We start from the raw sequence: 23,819 nt of genomic DNA, 5'->3' as shown, positions 1-23,819 counted from the left end.
GATAGGATCATTATCCCCCGTTTATACATCACAACGCACCTCAAGGAGAAAGAAACTCTGAATGCTCTGGTGTACAATGTGATTCATCAAAACAAACACTCTAAGACATATGAACCTCACAGCTATGTATGATATATTTGATCAACAACACCTAAATTTTGATCAACAACCCCGGTTAACAAGAGTCACGCGTGAGTCAGACACCTCCCTCGCCTCTGGACCATTTGCCACTGCACTTAAGGGCTACTGCATACCAGTCAGCAGTGGACCACATTCTTGCCCCCACACTCTGGTCCTGTTTAACACTGGATTACACTCATTAAACTCCAAACTTAATCCTCCTTCTGGGTTACTCGGCATGACAGACATGGTGAACATTGAGGAAAGTGTGTGTCAAGATCCAGGAAGGCCTGCCTTGCCAGAGCAGGAGACACATAGTCAAAACATTGTTCTGTGGTGGAAGATGAGACCTGGCACCACTGTATCTTAAGATGGCAATATAAGAAGCGTTTACAGATAGTACAGATCTGATTATTTAATTAATACATCTACATGTTACATTTTGTTATCAGAAGAAGAGAAATGTCCAATTCCTTTGAACACAGCTTGATCATACAGACACATTCCAGGGCAGGCGATAGATCTTAGAGAAAAATGAACGTGCAACACTCTCTGGGCTTAGCAGTATACCAGGAAGGATTACTCGTCACCTTATATGGCAGCAAAAGCAAATAGGATAAGTTTAAACAAACACAGAAGTGCATTATGATCTAAAGAATAAAAAGTAATTTCAAAAAGAAAATGTAAATTAGATCTTTTGAAAAGCATGTTTAAAGAGCTAACATGAGATAAAACTAAAAGGTATACAGTGCAACAGCTCAATAGGATTCCTGCTATTCACCTCCCCTTCACTTTAAAGAAAGGATAATGCTCTTTTTCACCTCATCAATATTATCATTGTGCCTCTATTTTCAGGCTTGGCATATGCTTATTATTGACAATGAATACATCTACTGGAATCACAGACTGCACACAGCCTGAGCTGTAGTCAATGACAATTTAGACAAGGCCCGGAGCTGGAATGCATCCAGAACAAGTGTTCAAAATCTTCTACAAAGAACACTGCTTCTTAGATACAGGGGCACAGAAAACTACACACTGGACAAAATAGCCCAACAAGGCCAACACAAACCTGGCTGACCTTATCTTTGTTGCAAACTGCACATAAATTATTGCTGACATGAGACTTTTGAAGAATTTACCAGGCTTCCCTCTATCATTATAACTGTGTACACATTAGATCTCATTTAAAGCCAATTTGGGTCCCAAAATTATTGTTACAGGGTCATGGCTTCCTTCAAAAGCTCAAAAAACAAACTATTCTCACATGTTCAGCAAAGGAAAACAAATTACTAACACTGGAAGACGTTATAAAATACTATTTCAAATGATGCATTTTTCCCAGCAACCTATGTGTTTGTTTTTTGCCCCTTGCCCCTGAACATGGGCTCATGTCAGCTAAGCCAAAGCTCTGAGTGAGAGTTCTGGGATTTCTGAACATGGGAGCAGATAATCAGGTTTATGATAAAGGTTTGTAGCTCAGTCTCTGTTTGGGTGAAATAATCCAAGGGGGTAAAAAGAAAGTTTAGGACTGCCCCTTTCCCCTCCTTCCTTTCCCCCCCTCTCTAAAATAACAGAGGCAGTGAGTTCATGGATGAGGTCAGGTTGCCCATAGCAGTCCCTGCTGTGCCCCAATAATCCAGTGTCTCCCTGTCTCTGACCTGTCTCTGTGCCCGTGGACCCCTGATGAGATGGATAATCCGACTGTTTTCTTGCTTTTATCAAAAAGAACAATTGAGAGGTAATCAGAAACATGTTTGAGCGTTTTAGGTTGATTTGGTAATTTAGCTACAGATGAAAATCTGGCATTTTTACATTGTTCATCAATGTGCATTGTCCTGAAATAATAAATAAATAACTAGTTTTAAGATGATCAAAATGCCATTCATGAAATGACTCCACCTCTAATAAGGATACACATTCATGTATACTTGTGAGAAATGTAATCAAAATATGAAATAGTCCATTCCACATTTCCATAGACAACTAATGTATTGATCATTCACATGATTAAGGTCCAAGTTTAAGGTCCAATTGGTATGTTCCTTTTGAGACTGAGGCTGTGCAGGTGTGTTTGAGTATGTTAGCATGCAAGTGGATGTGTTACATTTGACATACTTTCCATCAGCAAGGTTGAGAGTACTGAACAGAGGGTAGTCCTCCGGTGCTGGCTTGCCATTGTGATCCTCATACAGAAAGACAGGTGAACGTCCCACTTCCACGCCCAGCTGCTGGACTCCCTGCTGGTTGTAAATGGACAGCAAGAAGGACTGGAGGCCTGATTTGGGGCGGACTGTAGTCAGGATGGAGAAGTCCTCAGGAAAAACACCTCCTGCACAGCCAAAAGAGGAGGGGTGAGAAGACAGGTTAGAGTTATTCTGATACTTCCAACATGATATATGAATAGTTAAAAACTATATTATCTATTATAACATATTTTGGTAACTATCCATTCACTTCAGTGCAACAAGGCCCAGCTTCAGTTTTAAATCTTAAGTAATAATCAACTACTAGTTTATACTATACATCAACTATTAGTTCGTAAAAACATGTTTCATCACACTATCATTGATGTGTAAAACACTATAATGATTTGACATATAGCTACTTCATAAAAGCTTTTACATATCTTCATTTTAACATTGGTAGGTGTAATATATAACATTCCAAGACATACATAAGACTACAACAGCATTATGCAACATTATGCATCCAGAACTCTTCAAATGTTATGTTCTTTGCATGTATAGTCTCAATTTCTGTCTATTAGGTTTAAAGGAGACCAAAAAACAAAGGTTTTGCACAGTCTTGCCTTTTATATAACAAAAACCAATCGAAAATATCAAGAGACGAATCCACTGCCAAAAAGCACCTTTGAAACCCACCAACCAGTTTACACATGGTGGTTGAAAGAGGTTAAAGGTTGAGAAGTTTGACTTACCAGGGAATAGCTGCGTGGTGGGGGCACTTATCTGGATCTGCTTGGCAACTCTGTAAGCTGAGTCTGGCTTTGATGCTCTTCTGTTTGTGCAAAGTCCTGATGTTTTCGTCACTCCTTCGGGGTAATTTTGAAATTCTAATACTTTTAGCACATCCACAGGCTCTGCTGATCAAGGGAGCAAATAAAACATCAGTTAGGTCATAGCATTGGTTTTTGTAGGCCACATTTTGGTTGGTTTTATGGTAGTTTTTTTTTTTTTTTTTTTAAATATAGGTATGTATCCTGATCCGGTTCTGGCAAATATATACACAGGGCAGTGATAGAGTCACTGCATTTTCAGGTTAAAAAAATAAGTTAAAAAAACGTAGGCTGTGGAACACTTCAGAGATACCTTCATCATGACCCATCTCATAACGGTACCAATAGTTGTAACCCTCGGTCATAAAAATGGCACAATGACACATTTGTCAGCATCACGGACACAACATACGCTATGACTAGCTTAGCATTAAACATTGGCATAATATGTACAGATTAACATACTCTCACTTAACAACACATCTAAACAGTTAATTTTGTAAATGTTGCCTTCCGGTTGCTCTACAGGCTCAGCTGACAGGAAATATCTCTGCCGAGGCCAACCAAAGAGCATTATGAACAATGTGCCAACAGAGATCTAGTTCTATAACACCTGGATAGGTTTACCTTGATAAGGGTCACCAGAGGCTCTCTGGGTTTCCCATTCTCGTCAATCTGATGCACTTTATATAAAAAGGAGCCTGTGTGGTGATGGTGCCCATAGTGACCAATGGGAAAGCATTGTAATTATGCCTCTTCATCAAAACACCCTCTCAGTATAAAACATTGGCTTGATGAACATGATAAGGGAGAAACAAAGTGCTGTGGGCCATTCATACCTGGGAGATGTTTTACTATTCAAGGTCCAATAAAAAGCAATGAATAAAGCCCCATGCAAAAGCTTAAAACCCATATATTAAAATAAAAGGAGGCACTCGCTTCACTTTGCAGAGCATAGCAGTATCCGACTAAACAGGTAATACAATGGCAAACTGTTCAATGGAATAACACTAATCTGTTTTTGTGGGATAAATAAGCATGCCAAGGTGTCTGTAAGCATCAGCAAGCCTTTTCTGACAGCTCTAAAGCTACCGATTTGTCTAGCTTGTAGAGCTCAAATCACCGTGAAAGTTTCTGTAACTTCTTGCTACAAAGCGATCTTACAAATAAATGTCAATTTCACTCTCAACATCTCTGGTCAAGATTCCATCTGTGGCAAGGAAAAGCAAATTAAAAGTGTGTGATTTTAGGGAAAAGTCCCAACAGTCCTAGTCTTACGACATTAATCTATTTTTGTCTGAATATAAAAAGTACTGCAAGCACAGCTCATACAGACGATTTGTACAAGATCACCAGATTTTCATTGCTGATTCCACTGCTATTTGAGCACACTTTTCAGACCTAGTGGACAAAAATGATTCCATTACTATGAGTTTTTCCTCGCCACTGTCACACTGTTGCTTGTTCTGGAGGGAACTACTAGAACTGTTGGGTACTTGTAAATTATGTGGTCTAGTGTGGTCTAACCCTACTCTATCTGTAAAGTGTCTCGAGATAACTGTTGTTATGAATTGATACGATAAATAAAATTTAATTGAATTGTTTTGGCAAGCAACAGAACAAACTGAATGAATGTCAAGTTTTCTATGTCACTTTACCATGATGAAAGTATACATAAATGACCTGGCCCACGTCTGGTCTCTTTATTTTGTAGCACCTTATACAACAGCTGCAATGGACCGGATGCACATCACGATGAAGGCAAGCGGCTTCAATCCATAGTACAAAATTCTGAACTGTAAGCATTCCAAAAAAGCAAACACTGCAGAACTCCACCAGCAATCCACTTTTACAAACATCATCCACTTTTATTCTGTCAAAACCTGAACCTGGTGGCAGAAACTGTATGTCTCCCTCAGGGAAATTTGTGTGACACAAAACAAAAATAACTTACTCCTATTTTAGCATATATATATTGCTAAAATAGGAGTAAGTTATTTTTATATATATATATATATAATATATAATATATATATATATATATATAATATATATATATATATATATATATATATATATATAAATAAACAGCAGAGATAATGTGAAGTCAAGAGCAAAACCAGCAAATTGTTACTCTGTAGGAATGCCATCACTAAGGATAACTTGGCCCTTTGTGTAGCTTGTGAGGATGAACAAGCTTACTTTGGAAAGTGAACTGAGGACCTCATTGTGAGTTCCTGTGGAGTTGCTTTCAGTTCAAACTCCAGAACTCATAAGTTCCAGATGTGGCCATTTGGCCAGGCTACGACCCTCACACAGAGGTGCTGAGAAAACGTCAATACTGGCCATTCCATTAAGGTGGCCAAATTAGTGTGCACAGGTTTTAAAAGAGTGCATCTGATGAGCTGGTGTGAGTTTGTCCTGAGGGCTCAGCAAACAGGCCATATAGCTACCAGCAGAACTCAGGTGGCTTGGAGGGATGGACCTTGATAAAGTCTGGAGAAGAGAGAAAATAGCCAACCCTAGAGTCAGGCAAGCCAGCCTCTATTGCTCAGTTATTGGATCATCTGAACATCATTATGCAAAGGGAGGCATGCGGGGAAGGGAGGAGCAGTATGACACATTACCAAAAGACATAAATCGACTAATTTGATGTAATCTCCGTCATGTTCACAGGTGTATTTCGATGTAAACAGTGATCCAAGATATAACTTAACCACCTGTCTCAGGACAGAGGCCAAAAAAAGTCTGTCTCAGCTCATCCTTTATCACATAGTATGTAAGACTTGAGAAAACTGATATCATAAATCCTGCTTCTGATGTTATTTTTAGCCCTCAAATCTTTACAAAAAAGGTGAAATTGGCTGATATACTGAGGAGGACCTTTTCACCTGCAGCTCCCTGGGACTCTAATTATATCTCAGCCAGAATGTCTCTCTATGTCCCCCCCCCCCCCCCTTCTCTCTCCCACTCTCCCTCTCTCCTTCTTTTAACGTCCACCATGCTGCCGGCTAAAACAAAAAAGCTTTATGCTGGTGTCATACCAAAGAAACTTTACTGAGACCTACCCAGTTTATCAAAGCATCCCCACCCAGCCCCCCGCTTTTCCTCTAAATAACCCCTTATAATGTATGCCTCCATGTGAATTTTAGAACATGTTAGCACGTAGGTTTTTTTCTCAATCTAAACAGGTCATATTCCAGAAAAGGAGAAAATTTGAGTTTGAATTTGTGGAGGAAGAAAAACTTCCAAATAATCCTGCAATGACTATAAATATGTGAAGGAGATTATTAGCTGATATTTCTAGTTGAGCACATTAGGGAGAGGACTCTGAAAATGCTAGCTTTGTCTGCTGGAATGCACATGCCTGCGGCCCGGGGGCTGAGAAAACGTGTCTGTACACTGCTAGATGAAGAAGGCACCCTGCAGAAACAGCTTTGACTGACGGAGACCCTGGAACACTGAGCCTGCAGCAGAATGCCTAAGATTAAAAAATAAAAAAATCCATCTGAAGTAAAATTCCAGTCCAATATCTTCTGAACTAGCAGGTTGTGATTTTAGCTGGTAACAAATGACTGTAAAACTAGGAAATGAATAAGAAGTGACATTAATTGATTTGTGCAGTATAACTTTATATAGCAATCATACTGCATTAAATCAGATTTTCAAAAAGGTCACTTATCTGATAGAGGTCTTTAAGTGACCTTTTCAGAACTTGTAGCAAGAACTATTTTGCACACTTTAAACACTGGAATTCTGGAAAAGTCATTATGGAGATAAAAATGTATCACCTAGTCTCTACCTGTATCTGTGTAGAACAATACATTTGTACCGAGTTGTTTATAGGCCAGGGTGTGAGGCCTACAGTATGTAATCCTGAACCCTGTGACTTGTGGCCATTATTGCTGCAGGCTAGGCCCATGTGCAGGCCTACTCTTTGAAGGCTCCAAAATCATAGGGAAGTGCATCAAGGACCATCATCAAATAACTGCTCAGTACTTAGAGGGGAAGCATTCCCACCACTCACACAACACAGCCTTGTCCTACAGCCGACAAAACATCTAAGTGCAAAGTTGAGGGGAAGAGCTGGGCATGAAGGGGGGGAGGGGGGTTTGGCTTTGACAAGCCAGCTTTTGGACTTCAGTGTGGACCAGGGCAGTGTGGAGATAGGGTGAACCTGCCTGACCACTCAGCCCCCTGCAGACCCAGACTTTGCCCTTTGCTCTGACAAGTCTGAGGACAACCTTAGCCTTTTCAAGTATGTAGCCTATTTCACACTACATGTTTATCATCCCACTAATGCTGTACCCAAACAGCACACCCATATATCCGCAAAAACAATGTTGTGTGACTAATAACCAATTAACTTTATATTCTGGATACTGTAGACTACAATCAGGTCAACTTTAACATGTAATTACAGCCCTCCACACTATCAAAGAACTCAATATCCCATCAGCCTGAAATAAAATCCCTATGACATGTCATTGCGAGGCAGTTTCAGTTCCACATTAGTAAGTAGTATGTTATCAAAGTCCAGGGTCTGCCCAGTGTCATCAAGCAGAGGAAATCCACCCTGCTAACCGTGTCCAAATCCACCTAGCGGACCACAGTTCCAACAAAGAGCTTTGTTTCACCTTAGTGAGTCTCAAACATCAGGGCACGCTGCTCTGTTTCCCGCAGCACATACCAGCGGTTTAGGATGAATTTAATTGGGCGAGGTGTTTCATCTTCTGAGCGGACGCTTTCCAATCATGCCTAAAAGTAGCCCGCGGTAAATGGTGTGATAATGAACATAGTTTTTTGACCAACAAAATAAACGTGCACCTCAAACAATTACCCCCTGAGAGCACACTCTATAAATGATCTCTCAGAGTTTACCCTAACAGTCCACTTCACTGCAGTAGCGAGCAGTGTGGGCTACAGTTTTACTGCATGCTTTTTGTTTGATGGCTTCCACAGCGCTCAATCCCACTGCGCTAGTCTCGCTGTAACTACTCTGGTTGTGGAACGAAGAAAACAAAAACAATTGTAAAATAGACGACGAAGCGAACGTGACGCCTCTGTGTCCAGGTAAAGATGGTAATCCCCCAATCTCCATCATCAGTTACCGAGTTTTCCCAGCCCGGTCGGCGCTGCGTTCCCTTTCGGCCAGATCAAGTTCATTAGAGACGTTTGATCCTAACAATCTTACCTGCTCTGACATTGGTAGCCTGTAGAACGAGGGTTAAAGTGACGAGTACGGTTACAGTGGAATCCATAAACCACCTTTTCGTTTTCCACCTTGTGGACCACCTTTGCATCTCCATGGTCGGGCGCTCACAACTGAATAAAACTTTTGAGCGGCTTCAGGTGATTTTAAATGACGTCCCTTCCACAATCCCAAATGATGATGGAAACTGTCCTACAAAAAAGCCATAAGTGAGAAGTTTTAGCCTCTTCTCTCAGCCACACCGAGGCCCCCGATCCTCCTTTCCAGTGCCCAGCCTTCACAGTGAAGGTAGTCGGGCTTTAACCAAAACGCACAGAGTGCAGCCGGTACACTTGGTGCGTCCACGGGCAGGAGGGCTGGGCAAGCTCCACAAACCAGAGCCACGATTACAAGGAGATGACAAGGGAGCCAGCCCCCGATTAGCAAATCACGGGGCTGGAAATTCTCCTTAGGGTCCACCCATTAGCTTTGTTATGCGCCCCCAAGTCTCTCCCCACTGGTTCAGACGCAAGAGGAGAAATAAAAGTTTGTAACGCCCTGGGAATGATGAAATGGCAGAACTGTACATCCAGGGTCTTTCTATAATATTGACAATATAAGAGATCCATTAAGCTTCCACCACCTGAGCTGGCACAGACGGCTGCTGTTATTTGCACCATGACTTTAGAGAGTAAAATGAGAAACAGTTTTAGCCCACTCTGCAACAAGTCCTTAGTGACAGAAAAACACACTTGAATCAATTCATAAAAACATTTAACGATTCAATATATACACACAAGGAATATAGAAAACCACAACCACACAAAAAATACATTCCATGACCATATATAATCAAAAACATAATGAGCGCATGGCATTAGTTCTATGTGAGGAAATCAGTGCAGCTCAATAGTGTATGAGTGCAGACACTGTATATGAGATAAACTGTGTGTTTGGAAATTAGCAGGGCCGGCATAAGCAGTATAGCCAAAAGCTAGGGCCGCAATCCATCCCGAAGGGTGTGCGGGCACCCCAAAGCTAGGGCCAGCCGGTGGCATAGGCAGTGTTGGGGATTAACGGAATACATGCACCGGCGTTACGTATTCGGAATACAAATTGGTTACAACTTAAAAAGTTGGTATTTAGAATATAGTTACATTGTTGAAATCAATGGATTACATGATAATTCTTCTGTTTCACAAGTTTGTTCACTATCTAAATAAATTAAGGCAACTTCATGCACTTCCCAGAAGCCCCAATATGAGAAAAAAAAATTGCTTTTTGCGTGACCACTGATAGAGGTAGAGGTAGCACAGCAAAGCCAGGGCAGGTATGCGTTTCTATCTTGGAAATTCAAACAGAAGTTCACATTTAAGAAAGAACAGGAAGAACGAAATATAGCTAACCGAGCAGCCAGTTACTGAGTAACATATTCTGAATACTTAGATTAACTTACTTTGGACGATAACGTCCTAGAGTTACCGTCAGTTACTTTTACTTTAAAATTTCTTATGAACGGTTGGAAAGACTATTCAGGTGTTTGGGGAATAACCTACAACATACTTTTGAGAAATGCACTTTTTTATGTTTCAAGTGTGCTGCACAAAGAAACCATGCATACATTTCTGTATTATTTCATCTAGTTAGCCAACGTTAGCCCTGCTCTTAACGGTCAATTAAAGTGCTTTCCTTATCCATCCCCTTTTTGTAAGTAATATTTGTTAGCCTTTGCATTTTCATCATGGATTGGTCTTTTATGTATCGCAAACAGCAGCATACATCATGTGAGAGAAGACATTTGTGCAGGATTGCTAGATGTAATTACTGTTGCCGTTTATGGCTTTCATGTAGCTTAGGTGTTTATTATTGGCTGGGGTTAATCAGCAGCAGCTTTTTTATTAATAAAATGTACGTAACACGTAATGGTCACATATATATGCCCCTTCTCTCTTCAGATGCACATTAGAAATATTTTATTACCACCCTGCAAATCCTGGGCCATCTTAGCGTCAAGTTCTCCTGTCCACTGCACCTCAGCACCTTCCAGTGATGCAGCATCAAGCGCTCCTGTCCCCTCTACTTTAGACAAGCCCAGCGATACAGCACCAGTTTCCCCGGTCCCCTCCACCACAGCACAGCCCAGTCATGCAGCATCAAGCGCTCCTGTCCTCTGTACCTCAGACGAGCCCAGCGATGCTGCATCAGTTTCCCCTGTCCCCTACACCTTGGCACTTCCTAGCAATGTATCACAAAAGGCTGCGCATACAGACCCTGCTGACTGATAATATAAAAAACTGTTTGTTTACAGAAGACCATCCTTGTTGGAACTACAGCTACATTTCTGTAGGTTTCTGTAATATAATTTTTTGTTCAATACTCTTTTCTATTATATTTATAAATCTCTGTTTGTTCTGGTTTCTTTAATGTAGTATTTTGTACAATACCTTCATTAAATTGTATTTATAATTAATAAAAAGCTTGTGTTGGTGGAGTGGGTACAAGTATTGATATGCAAACAGTTTTTTTACATCCATTTAAGTACTGTGGGAGTGAATTTAAAGCTTGTGCACATACACACAGATCCATAAAACAGAATCAGTTCATCTTTAAAAAGCTAATTTAAAAAATGCGTATATGCATAATTCTGTCTTTCTGCCAACCCACAGTTTTAGTTGTGAATGAATGTATCTAAGCCCAGATCTCAACCTACTAACAACTTTGACTGATTTTGGTCCAACCACTATCATCAACACCAGTTGAGGTAATACATTTTGAAGGAATAGTTTTCATCCATCTAGTTCCGTTTCAGAGACTTGTAGAATCTATGTCATGGTGCACTGAAGCTGTTTCATGGACTTGTGGGGGTCTGAAAACTTTACTTAGACACTACAATTTGGTTTTTCCTTTAGTTTGTCACCCATGCACTTAATGAATTGGAGCGATATCAATAACATGTAAAATTGAGATGCCATTACATATATTAGAGTTTTTTTTATCATTAAACTGGTCTACAGGTTCACTATGCTGCACTGAGAACAAAACAATCATCTGCCAACAATGTAAGATAACGCCACTTGTACCCAGTGTTTGAAGAGTTTTGTGCAAATGACATGAGAATATGAATATTCTGGAAAAAGACACAATAAGGCAAGTTGACCGAAACACACTTTTGGACAACCCCAGAGTGATTGCAGGGGGATGAAGTTTTTCAGGGTTCCTCATCTAATGGCATTTTAGAAACAGAGTTCAGTCCAAAAGATAGTCAGTTCCTTGCATCTCTTGGCTCACTCCAGGGAAGGCATGGATCCTGACCGGGCTCTGTCTGTCAGCCAGCACACCTTTCCCAGCCAGCCACATTCAGCCTGTTTCCTGCCAAACAGTATCAGATGCTCCTCCTGGATGGCCCGTGGCAAAAAGCAGATCCATTTCTGTGGGATGAATTGGTGTCTGGGCAGAGAAGGTTTGTTGCTACATCTTTTTCTTTAATGGTTCATAGAGCAGGGGCAGTCAATCCCCAAGTGGGCCCCGGGGAGTTTCATGGGCTCTTGTGGCGGTCCAGGTAGTCCCAAGTAAAATCTCTTTACTTTATGGTTCAAACTAAATTTTTATAATTAAAGTAGGGATGCTAATTTTTGTTATCCGATAAGCTGGCAACTGAGTCCCAGCTCCCGCGTCTGAGAGGCTCGGACATGCCTTCTGTGATCCGTGTATAGCTGCGGACTTGTACCGCTCTTGCAACAGCGATGCAGCGTGCATCCTCTTGCATTGCAACAACCTTCCTAGAACCAATTGTGCCTTCATGCCACCGACACAAGTCTGCAGCTGCCCGCAGAGCATCTGCCTGGCATGCTCTGTGTCGGACGGCCCATTTAACAAACCAGTTCTCATCAATATAGTGCCATGTGTCACCCATCCAGCAGAGAGCCACAAACTTAGCAGAAAAAAAAGAGCTTAAGACCCTATTTTTGAATTGTTGGTTTATGGTCAAACATTGCTTAAAATTGCTATGACTTTTTAGTTTGATTATCTTTACTATCATCTCCTACATACCTATTCATAAAATAACTCACAACGTGTTTACACTTTATGAGCGATTATTAGTAATTGCGAGGCAGTCAGCAATGGGTGATACACTTGAAAGATGTTGCGGTGATAGCAGCAGATGGTAGCCTCAGGAATAGTGAGGCATGCATGCATAGGATTTGATGTTTGTTGGTTTGATTTTCTGTTGGATGGGAAAATCTGGACAATGAGCAAGTCAGATTCATTCACAGATTCACAATGGACATTTTGACTTATTAAACCACTAATTTCATGTTTCAAGTTAGATTTGAACAGTTTCAAAACTCCAGCTTTGTGGCAACAAATCAGGTTTGAACGGTTGATTAGTAATCATTTGTAGTCCAAACTAATATCTAATGATATGCCAAATCTGAATCTAAATCATATACTGTAGTCCATCTGAAAAATTTTGCCGCAATTACTGCCAGCACGTGCATGTAATTGTTATCAACTGTGACTATAATGACAATCAGCCTTTGTCCGAAATTGTTACCATTTCCACAAATGAGATGATCCTAAAAACCAACAGATAGCCAAGCCAACTAACTGCTACCAGACAACTGATGAATAATCTCTCTGGCAGTTCAGTCTACTTACTTACAACTGTAGCAGTTACAATTAGTGATTCTGTTCGGTTACTTCTTTTGTTTAAATGTTAGTGCTACAGTATCTCAAGAAGTAAGTTGCTGTGTATCAACTTTTGAACTGTATCATAGTTTTGGTGTTGTACTGCTTCCATTTTGGGACAGGGGTGCTTATCCTTCCTACAACATAATTTGGTGTTGGTTCATGCCCTCCAAAACTGCATTGTGCCACGTGTAGGCGTTTTCTGATCGACAGGACGATATTTAAAAAATAATTTTCTGAACTTACACCGCTATGGTGAAAAGGTCTGTACTCAACATTCAGCAGCATATGGCAATGAAAAAAATGTAGGTATTTCACGCATTGGGTAACAGCCTGTGAGAGCCGTGTGCAGGCAACCCCGGACCGATGTTTTTTTTCAGTATTCAGTTCAGCCACTTCAAGGTTTGGTTTAGGCACAAACTCAACTTGGTTAGGGTTATAAAACCATTGTGGTTGGGGTTACAATTACTACTTTGTTTTGTTATGGTGATGTTCATCGTCATGATTACAGTAGTACTTACTCTTAGCGAATGTTTAAAATAAACCAACGTTTAAGTGTCACTAGGAAACTGAGCTCCTTTTTAAAGATCGTCTTTTGTTGACCCACCCTTTCACCCCCGACCTCTTTCCTCTGTGAAATTTGTGACTCTACAATAACATAACCCAATATCATCTTTTGGCTTGGGAAAGGGAAGTTTGGGGTTCCCTGCTGGAGCTGCTGCCCCCACGACCCGATACCGGATAGATGGATGAAGATGGATGGATGGATGGATGGAGTATCCTCTTTTGCTCCGGACAGACGAGTCATAATCACTACAGCCACTAGCTTTTGTAACAACAATTTGTTTCCCTAATACAACAGACACATCACATAAAATTACTGGCTTCAGACTGCATGTAGCTTTCTTTATGAATGAAAAGTGAAGGAACGCAACTTTTACTGAGGAATTAAACACCTCAAACAGATTAAGAGGGCTTTAGTCTTTTAGCCTCAATGTTTTGACAGTTATCAGTGCACTGACCAATGTTGTCTATATATACATATAGCCAGGAATAAAACTTAAAGGTAAATAAAAAATTAAATTAAACGCCTAGAAGCAGTCATCCAATAAGCTCCACTGTTCATTATACTAAACCCTATATTTAGAGAACTAATCAGCCAATATAGTCCTAATAAGAGGTTGAATAAATGAATAGGTCAGGTGACATAATGTCAACTGGACAAATATAATTACGTTGTGCTGTTGGTGTACAAGAGGAGACATCAATGTCATTAGCATCTTGCAATACATGTTCAAAACCAGTAAAACAACCACTCAAGAAAATTTGACTTAGCAAGTCACTGTTGCTGTTTAGTAATTCTCTAAAATAAATGTAAAAATGTAAATTACGCGTCGGGATCCTACAACAATTTGATTTTAACAGAGAATTTCCGCTAGCATTAGGCAAAGCATAGTACACATGACTTAAGGAAATCATTAACAGGACCTTTGTGCCAGAAAATGTGGCAATCTCATAAGTATTCATATATCCCGTTAGAAATGTTTAATCAGTACTGTATAAATGTTAAAATAAGAATAGTTCTTTTTACTTGCCATGAGTTTTACCTGACATGGTATTGAAACACAAGCACTTTTCACAGGCACACTCAAGTCAACCACCCGCCACTGTCTGTCACTGTTTACACACTGCACAGAGGAGAGCATAAAGAGCTCTTTCTCCACACTTACTCTAGTCCTCTGTTTAACACTAGCAAGTAAAAGTTCCCTCACTTCAATAACATTATTTTTGGCTTCCACAGTATTTCATAAGAAGAAATACACTTTATAATCTTGTATCAATTGGTAAGTTTAGTCATCATGGACCTGAAACATTTTATTTAGAACCATGGCCAGATTTTGGGTAATTTGAGATAATCTGTGAAAAGGTAGGGCTTCAGTTGTTTGAAGGTTTCTATGCTATGGGTTTTGGTGTTTTTGGAACAAATTCTTGCCATTGAAATTACTCTTAGTTGTCATACACAGGATTCTGATAGTAACAACTGTGTATTTTCAATGTGGTCTACCATGTAGCACACCAGAATTATTTTTGGCATATGCAGGCCCAATACATACAGTAGTGCTGTCAAACGATTAAAATATTTAATTGCGATTAATTGCATTAATGTCCTAGTTAACTTGTGATTAATCGCAATTAATCACAGATTTTTATTTATTCTAAATGTCCCTTGATTTATTTTATTTATTTTAAAAAGGAGCACCTTGTTCAATTGTATTTTTTTTTCTGTATGTTCAAAAAAAAAATTGTATTTTACGATAACTTTGAATGCACCACGAGGTGCATTCAAGGCTGAGTCTGTGTTTTTCAGACAACTGCAGCTACAGACTGTTGTTGGTGTCACTCCCCGATGTAAGTCGAGTGCAGATTTAAGTCGCACATGCGTCACTTTGCGACAAGTAGCCTACAAGATGCTAACGAGAGACTTCTGTAACGTCAATTCACTAAAAATTGACCTACTTAAAGTTCATTCACTGCTAACTACAAGTTAGCAATCAAACGCAACAAAGGTCGTCAGTTGAATGGCGTTTTGAGTTAACATTAACAATTAATCAATCATAGATAGCTAAAACGTTTTTGAAAAGAGCTACAAGCTAGCAATCAAACACAACAAAGGCTGTCACTCGAATGGCATTTTGAGCTAACGTTTGCAATCAAACTATCATAGATAGCTAAAACGTTTTTGAAATGATTCCCATCTTCTGTTATTGTTTGTAATGAGAAAAGTTTATTATTTCATGGATTTAAAAAATTTCAGTATATGTTATGCTGTAAATCTGAGCATGCGCAACTCACATCTGCACTCAACCAGAGCGGGTCTGACTCGACTCTCATCGGGTATGAAACGTTATGCCGTAAACCGTTTACATCTGAAAGTGCACGACTCAAATTTGCACTCGACTTACATCGGGGAGTGACCAAGGGGGTAAGCATCTCCTACCTAAGCGTAGCTTCTATGGCGCCATTTTAATGCTACGAAGCCATCACCTGCAGATAGCATCCCATTGACTGCCATTCATTTTGGTGCCACTTTGACAGTGAATAACTTTCCATCTGAAGCGTTTCAAGACTCTACTTGTCCATTGTTTATTTCTAAAGAAACACAACAAGGCTCCATTACCTTGTACCTCACGTTATGGCTCTGTAGCAGATTGTTTTGTAAATATAGGCTAACGATTGCGTCATAACCACGCAACTTACTGTTGCATAGTCAACAAATCACTGTATTGTCAGGAGAAGCACGCTGACAGTTTGGACTTCCATTAGCTGTTTAGGTTTAATTACTAATGTTTACAAGCATGTTAGTTAGCAATAATTAGCCTGGGCCTATGTTATCCCCTAACATATACCTATGCTCTCCGTCTCTGCTGATTGGAAATGATTGAGATTTTGCTTGGCACTGTTACCAGAAGACTTACAACTTTCAGACAGGTTGCCACGTCACAACTACGTTGTCAATCACAGTTGAAGGCTGCGCAATAACGCCTTGCCATCAACGGAAAAGTGCTTCTATTTTCCTTCACTGGTCTCCGTCCAGAACAACGGGATCTGTTGGTCCATTTCTTTAACTGTATGGGAGTGACAGTTGGAATCCTTTCCAGTAAAACACAGTCACACTTTACACCGTTTAGCTGTCAGCAGCATTTTAACCGTGTTTACTCCAGCTGCTAGCTAAGGGTAGGCTTACCTGCTGCTAGGTGTAGTGTTGACTAGCCTCCCATACGGCGATGCTTCAGTTCCCTCTAATGTCCATTTTTGGAGCATCAGAGAGAAGCAAAGGCGTTTAAATGACACCTAACTGCATGTCAATCACTGCTCATGCACATGCATTAACTCTCCCTTGTTGGGGGAGAGACTTAGAAGACTGTTTGGGCTTTAGCAAACAGCGGGTGAGGGACTGAGAAGTTGTAGATGTTCAAATTCTTTGCCTATGCCATGGATCTTCACAATCCTACCTACAGCACCTTTAATATACAGAGCCATTTCCATTTGTGAGTTAGGCGTCATTTATTGTACTGCAGTTTGTGAATATAAAGTACTGTTTTTTTGTTTCCGCTGGTAATTTCTTTGTTTTCATAATTATGTTCCAAACATGTCCCTTTCATCCAATACATTTTTAAAATTGGATAGTATTATTCAGTAATTGGCACCAAATATATATGGTTACATGTCCTCCTTTAAAGGACACACATTTAACAAATATAAATCAATGAATGATTTTTTTGTATAATTGTGATTAAAAGCTAAACCAAACATGTTTCTTTTGTTCACACTGATAAAAGCCAAAGGCCTGTCTCAACCATGGGGAGGAGAAAAAAAATTATGTCATGAACTGAAGTCAGCCTGGCCTGGTCTACAGGTGTTTGTAATGGGAAGCAGCCCGATTCTACAGCACATCAGAGAAAGGAAGCAGCGATCTTGCATCCAGACATGCAGCAAACCCTTTATGTGACTCAAAAAGTCAGGAATGTCATTCTGTCTAAGCATATTGTAGACAAAAGTCATCTAAACTGATGGCTTCAGTTGATAAAAGTATAATTTCAGGGCTACTGTGATGTTCTTCTGTGAGAAGACTTGATAATTACCATTTGAGGTATGCGGCATAGTATGCCACATGTTGGAATAATAGTTGGCATCCAGATCTAATGCAAGCCTGTCTTATAAAATAGGACAAACATCAATCTACATTTTTGTCAGTCTCATTTGTAATATATTGTGGCCCTTAACCTGTTTAAAGAACTACTCTCCACTTTGCGCTCATAAACCCAAGTCTACCACAGTAAAATATTTATTACATGGCAATCAAGAAATAAAATGTAGTTAATGTGAAGTTGATGGAGCTTTTGAAAGTTTGCAAAATTGCTGTGTAGCACAGCACAATAACTAAAAGCTTCATGGACAGTTTGAGTGCTACACAAATCTTCCTCCCTTGATTTAACAATTTAACACCTCCAGTGCAGCTCTCCTTTCAGACAATCATGAAAAGCTGAAAGTAGACCTGTATTTTTGCTCCACCTGGTAGGGGCGGATCTCAAGTGAGCCCTCAGGATGAAAATGTTGAGTTAGGAGACTTGCATGACCTTGGTATGTGAGGCCTATGTGAGGTTGCGACTGTTCTAAAACAGACAGACTTATTCTGCAGCAAATATACTATACATCTTCTGTTGCACCATCCTTATTACAGGTGGCAAGGTGAAAATTAGAGGTGAATATAATCTGTTGTAAAACTGATTTGGTATAGTGGTTGGACACAGAAGATAAATTTAGTAAAAGGTCATGGCAAAAAGAGCTTACTGTGAAGTGAGGGTGGGTGGCATTAACTAGCTCCAACGGGGGGGTGGGGGTGGGGGTGGGTGCGTGCGCGTGTGTTGGGGGTCAAGCACATTTATAAAGCAACAAACCTCTCGATAGCCATGACTCCTGCCCAGGTAGATTTATGATTCAACCAGAAACTGGGCTTAAACGTTCACACCAGCAGCACAGAACAGCTGTGGAACTCAATTCATTGATCTGACGAGAAACAGCAGTATACTCTGCAGTCACAAACTCAGACAGTTGTTTGATTCAATATTGGTCGCAACAATACAGAACTGAGATTTAGATTAAAACTAAATCCCAGACACGCAATGCAATCATTAAGCATTAAAGAGCCCTGGCAATAAATTGGGAATGTGTGTAGATTAAAATCATAGACAATGATGATGTCACAGTTACTGTACCTGGATAGTATTTGGAGAGTTTCACATTAAGACTACATTTACAATACTGCTATTATGTATATAAAAGTACAGTCAGTTGCCAGTTTATTAGGTGCACCTGGCTAACAACAAATAGTCTAAAATCCCAGTTCTGCAAAAAAATCCTACCTTCAAGAAGGTCATAATGTTCAGTTTTTGTTGAAACTGAAGGTGTTATTTTATCTTTACCCACCCCATTTTTAAAAATATATGTAGGCATAATAAGAGAAACACCTTAGTATTTGTAATACTATACAGTTTAACAGCACCACAAACATCATCCTCTAAAATGACCAACCAGTTTAATATAGATTTACATATTAAATATAAGTGTTTCCCTCACTTAGGCAAATCCCCCTAAACCTCACACTTATGTAACCACCCTACCAAATTAAATGTAAGGCCTACAATGTGTAGCATGTTTCTAAATGGACTCATGTTATAATGCAGTCATAAGACACTCATTATTTGCCTTAGCAACACATATGCTACCCAAATAGACCAGAGGTTTGATCTTCTTAGCCGGCACAGAGTAAAAATGTACTTCTTACATTTCCAGGTTTTCTCTGTGTGCAGTGGAAGTCAGGCCTAATTCACAGAGCTCCTTTTCATATGTCTCTGTGTCTCCCTCCCACCCTGTAACTGAATAGTTGAGAATTTGCCTGTAACAGCATGCTGTGGACTCTAAATGGAAGCCTACATGTAAGGGTTCACAGACTGGCAGAGTGATGCACTGTCTTTTTTTATATTACAAAATGACAGGGTGTGTGTTCTACTGTAGGCATTTGATGTGGTGGAATTTGGATTAAGGTCCTTGTTCCTGTACCCTTACATGACTCCTCAAGTCATTCATTTTTTCTGTTTCAGCCCATTTACTGTCTCCTACTGTACATGCTGAACCATGGTACCGAGTCATTTTCACCACACAGTTCTTTATGACTCTATTGCTGCTTTAAAGTCTCTATCCAAACAAAAAGAGGTCACAAAAGCACTAGTGTAGTTTATACAACTGTTTTAATACAAGTAGCCAATTTATAATGCTGGGTTGTACTGTGCTGCTTAAAGACATAACTACAAACTGAGTAAACATTAGATAGGTAGATGCATTAACCTTCCACTTTGATAACACTATTGTTAAGCCCTAAGATGTGCCAAATAATGTGCTCAAAGATAGGACCTAAAATAATAAATAAAAATTAATCATATTGACTTCTTCTGAAGTTGAAGTAATAATAATAGTGATAACATAAAGTAATAATTCAATCTACACAGCTCTATAAAGAAGGAAATATGTCTCCATTCCCATTCTCCCGTTACAAACCTTGTCTCTATCTTTTCCAGGAGAAGACAGTAAAGTAGGACTGCTGCATGCGCCTGGAGTGGTAACAGTGATGGAAATACTAGAGAAATGCATGGCGCATATGTGTTTTATTAGAAATGTAATGTTCAATTAAAAAGCCTGTTGTTTTGCCACTGACTCTACAGTCTGGGATGTCTCAGGAACACACCAAACATTTCCATGAAGTGATGGCAATTTTTTGATAAAATGCAAAATTGACATGAATTACCTACTGTATATCAGACAGGTTACATGTTTCTACAAGTGGCGCTCATACCACTTAGTCATGACCTGTAACCAGTGACTGCCTGGAAGATAGAAAAAAATTCACTGCTTCAACCATTTTTTATATATTACTATTAACGCCTACGACATACATTTTAAAAAAAAAAAGGTTAGTAGTGTAAAGTATGCTGGCTGAAGAAAAGCTTTGACAAATGAACAGCAAATTACTATCCATTTGAATGGATAAGCAGTGTACAGCAATCTCCTTTTTAAACAAACTATTTGAGCAATGAAATGAATGCATGACACGATCTCATGACACTGTTGTCCCTAAGAAATACCCATCATAACTCACACCAGAAAACTCAACATGTCCCCAGGATTTTCCAAAAGTGACACAAGGAACCTTTTGCAGCTGTAAGCAGTCCACAAAAACACAGAGATGCAAAACACACTGACGCTTAAGATTGTATTTCAATGATTTATTCCTCCACACGTACAATACAACTAGTGCAGTTACCTAATGTAAAGTTCCTTTATGAGTCAACAAAAAGTGTTCGCTCCCAAGCTCAACCCCTCTGTCAAAGCCCAAAAAACCCAGGTGAACAAGTGAGGAAAACAAATCTCGTTATCAAATGTTATTACATCCGCTCAAACCACAATGAACACGACCACCACCTACAATATAAGTGCACAATATAATAATCAATAATTATAACATAAAATTGAAAGATGTGGCTCCTACACAACTGTGTGTCTCTCTACTGAATAAGAGCTTTTTATTATAGAGTATATGCTCAAAATATGCTAATGATAAGCAAGTATTAGTTTAGCATGTTAGCATGCTAACACTTGCTAATTAGCACTAAACAAAAAGTACAGCTGAGGCTAACGGGAATGTCCATAGTTTTGCAAGTATTTGGTAAAATAAAAAAAACGTGTTGGACAAATTAAAATGTTGAGGCAAAATGAGAAGTCAAGGAATCACCAAAGTTATTACAATTCATCTGGAGACATGCATGTGTGTACCTAATTTCATTGCAATCCAAGCAACAGTTGTTTTTATTTCACTCAAAACCCCAAAATGTAAGCCTCATGGTGGTGCTATAAGAAAAGTCAAGCCATCACCAAAGTCATTTGGGTTAATCATCTGGGCACAATGAATATATCTATCTATAATATCTGTGCCAAATTTCATGGCATTTCATTCCACAGTTAGAGATATTTTTGTTTGGACAATGGCTAAAAAATATAAGTATCTTTGATTAGTTAAATTTAAAAAATCATTGCATGCTCTATTGAACTTAATGAAGTCTTTGCCTAGTTGACTGTGACTATTTGCAGCAAAAACAACAAGCTATTTTAGGGAAGAATAAATGTGAGTTGGGGTTATCGTTTCATTTTGATCTCCTCGGTTCACAAATAGCAAGAAAGTTTGATAATAAATTCCTGACTTTGTAATTAGTTCTGGTTTTGGCCAGAAAATTCATGAACGTACTGTCAGGCATGTGACTAAATAAGAATAGAGTGTGCAGTTGTCCTATTTGACCTTTGACCACAAAGGGGAGTTTGGTGAAGAGGTCACAACCTAGCTCAAGACGAGTCAGCACTCACCTCCAGCCAGAGCTGCCTGCTCTGTACTGCGTGTGCCTTCTTCTACTCTGTTTGGCTCGAACAAGTTATCCAACACAGCCCCCCAAAGCGAGCTTCCAGTACAGACCCTTGGTGTTCAGGTATGCTGTGGAGAAGCATGTCAGAAGAATGGAGAGGGAGGAGGAGTTCAGTGCAAACCTATTGCTAGTAAAATAAATAATTTCAGCTGAATTATAACATTGATAATCCAATATTTTATATTTTCACATGAATCACTAGCTTGAAAAACTCAATTTAGTTAATAATTGCTGGTACATGCGAACCAAAAATAAGCAGATTTAATATGTATTACAAATCACAAAGGAATGACATTAGATCTTAAGAAAATATTTAAATATGTGTTATAATGACTTAAATCCATTTTTGTTCTTTGTCTACTAGCTAGAAATGTGAACCCAGAATTGTTGAGAATGTGTTACGTGCGGCTGTGGCTTAGTGGTAGAGTGGTTGCTTGTCAGTCAAAAGGTTGGTGGTTCAATCCCTGGAGTCCCATGTCAAAGTGTCCTTGGGCAAGACACTGAACACCTTATACGGCAGCCTCTGCCACAGTGTGTGAATGGTGAATGTTTCATTTATGATGTAAAAGTGGTTTTAGTAGTTGTTAAGACTAGAAAAGCGCTATATAAAATACAGCACATTTACATGTATGCTGAAAATGTGCATATTGGGCAATTTGCATAAGGCACCATGGCTGACTTGAACAGCGTGCCCATCTACAGGTGCTGTTTTGGAAAGCAGCAGACCGCCCTGATCCACCAGCTGTGCACATCACAAAGCTTGGATAGGACAAAGATATTTGGATTAGCTGGGAGCTATACGGAGTCTGGCACTGACAGAGGAGCCCACAAACTGACTTTTTTAACTTACAAAATTATGTTTTAAATTGATGAACATCATAAGTCATTTATCTCTACTCAAACAGGATCAAAAAATTAATTGTCTCTTCCCGTTCTCTACCATGCATTTTTTGCTTCGTAGGGCGAGCCCTTCCTAGAAGTTACATGGGTTCCATAATAACGCTTCAGTAACCCATTATTCACAATGACTACATCCATTTTTTATACAGTCTAGAGGTAGGACATAGGAGTCCTGGAATAGGTTTAGAAACACATTTTTAATGTACCCAAAATGCTCAGAGCTGAAAAGTCTGCATTAAAATGATGCGTTACTGGAAAACTTTCATCTAGTAAGAGCAAATTGCACTTCTACTACTCTGCACTGTTATAAACCATATTGTTACCAACTCTTTTTTCATCTTTTTCTCCAGACTCAACATTCTTGTTGTCTTGCTCTTCTTACAGCTAGTGTGTGAGAGGGTTTCAACATGTATCATAGCCTTTGCAGAGGCACTAGCTAAACGCACATGATAGTAAACTGTTGGCACGCATTGACACAGAGCTATCTTAAGTCAACAACTACAGAAAAAAATAGAGAGACTGCAAGATCAAAAAGTGGCTGATGGTCAGCCACTGTGGTACGTAGACATAAACCGATCCCCTGGCAGCACATGCCGTTCACTACAGCGGCATTTACCGGTGGTTAGTCTCTTATTGCCAGATCTTGCTCCACAGTGCTGGGGAAGAGTGTCTTGCTACGCCGCACAGCCTTCCAGGATGGGAGAAAAACGTGCTCTAGTTGATTGGCATTTCTTTAAACCAATCACAGCTAATGGATGGAGCAACAGTGCCGCTGCAAAATAGCCTCAGGAAGGAACTTGTATGTTCAAGGGTGGTTTTAGTTGTGCAACTGAAAACTCAGATTGGACAGATAGTCTGGCTAGCTGTCTGG

The 23,819-nt window shown here is 39.6% G+C and overlaps 1 protein-coding gene and 1 long non-coding RNA gene across 9 annotated transcripts in view; one reads left to right on the top strand and one right to left on the bottom strand.

Moving 5' to 3' along the window:
* Positions 1 to 8,744, bottom strand: part of col11a1a (collagen, type XI, alpha 1a) — a 95,894-nt gene extending 87,150 nt beyond the window's left edge. For 3 of the 8 annotated variants that reach the window (XM_032503776.1, XM_032503777.1, XM_032503778.1), the window contains exons 1-3: positions 8,334 to 8,743; positions 3,062 to 3,226; positions 2,239 to 2,452 (exon numbers count right to left, since the gene is read on the bottom strand). In XM_032503776.1, the coding sequence (XP_032359667.1) occupies positions 2,239 to 2,452; positions 3,062 to 3,226; positions 8,334 to 8,448 (494 nt within the window). In that variant the 5' untranslated portion in view covers positions 8,449 to 8,743. Of the gene's footprint in view, positions 1 to 2,238; positions 2,453 to 3,061; positions 3,227 to 8,333 lie in introns of all 8 variants that reach the window. The other 5 variants (XM_032503774.1, XM_032503781.1, XM_032503779.1 and 2 more) reach the window with 3 other exon arrangements.
* On the top strand, positions 65 to 16,860 carry LOC116672138 (uncharacterized). Its single transcript, XR_004327477.1, has 3 exons — positions 65 to 78; positions 3,787 to 3,795; positions 16,679 to 16,860. It is a non-coding gene; the product is annotated as an uncharacterized LOC116672138 (long non-coding RNA).
* The last annotated feature ends 6,959 nt before the right edge of the window (positions 16,861 to 23,819 follow it).

This window comes from Etheostoma spectabile, chromosome 22 (assembly GCF_008692095.1).
Source record: "Etheostoma spectabile isolate EspeVRDwgs_2016 chromosome 22, UIUC_Espe_1.0, whole genome shotgun sequence".
Lineage (NCBI taxonomy): Eukaryota > Metazoa > Chordata > Actinopteri > Perciformes > Percidae > Etheostoma > Etheostoma spectabile.
This window is presented reverse-complemented; position numbering and strand designations above follow the sequence as displayed.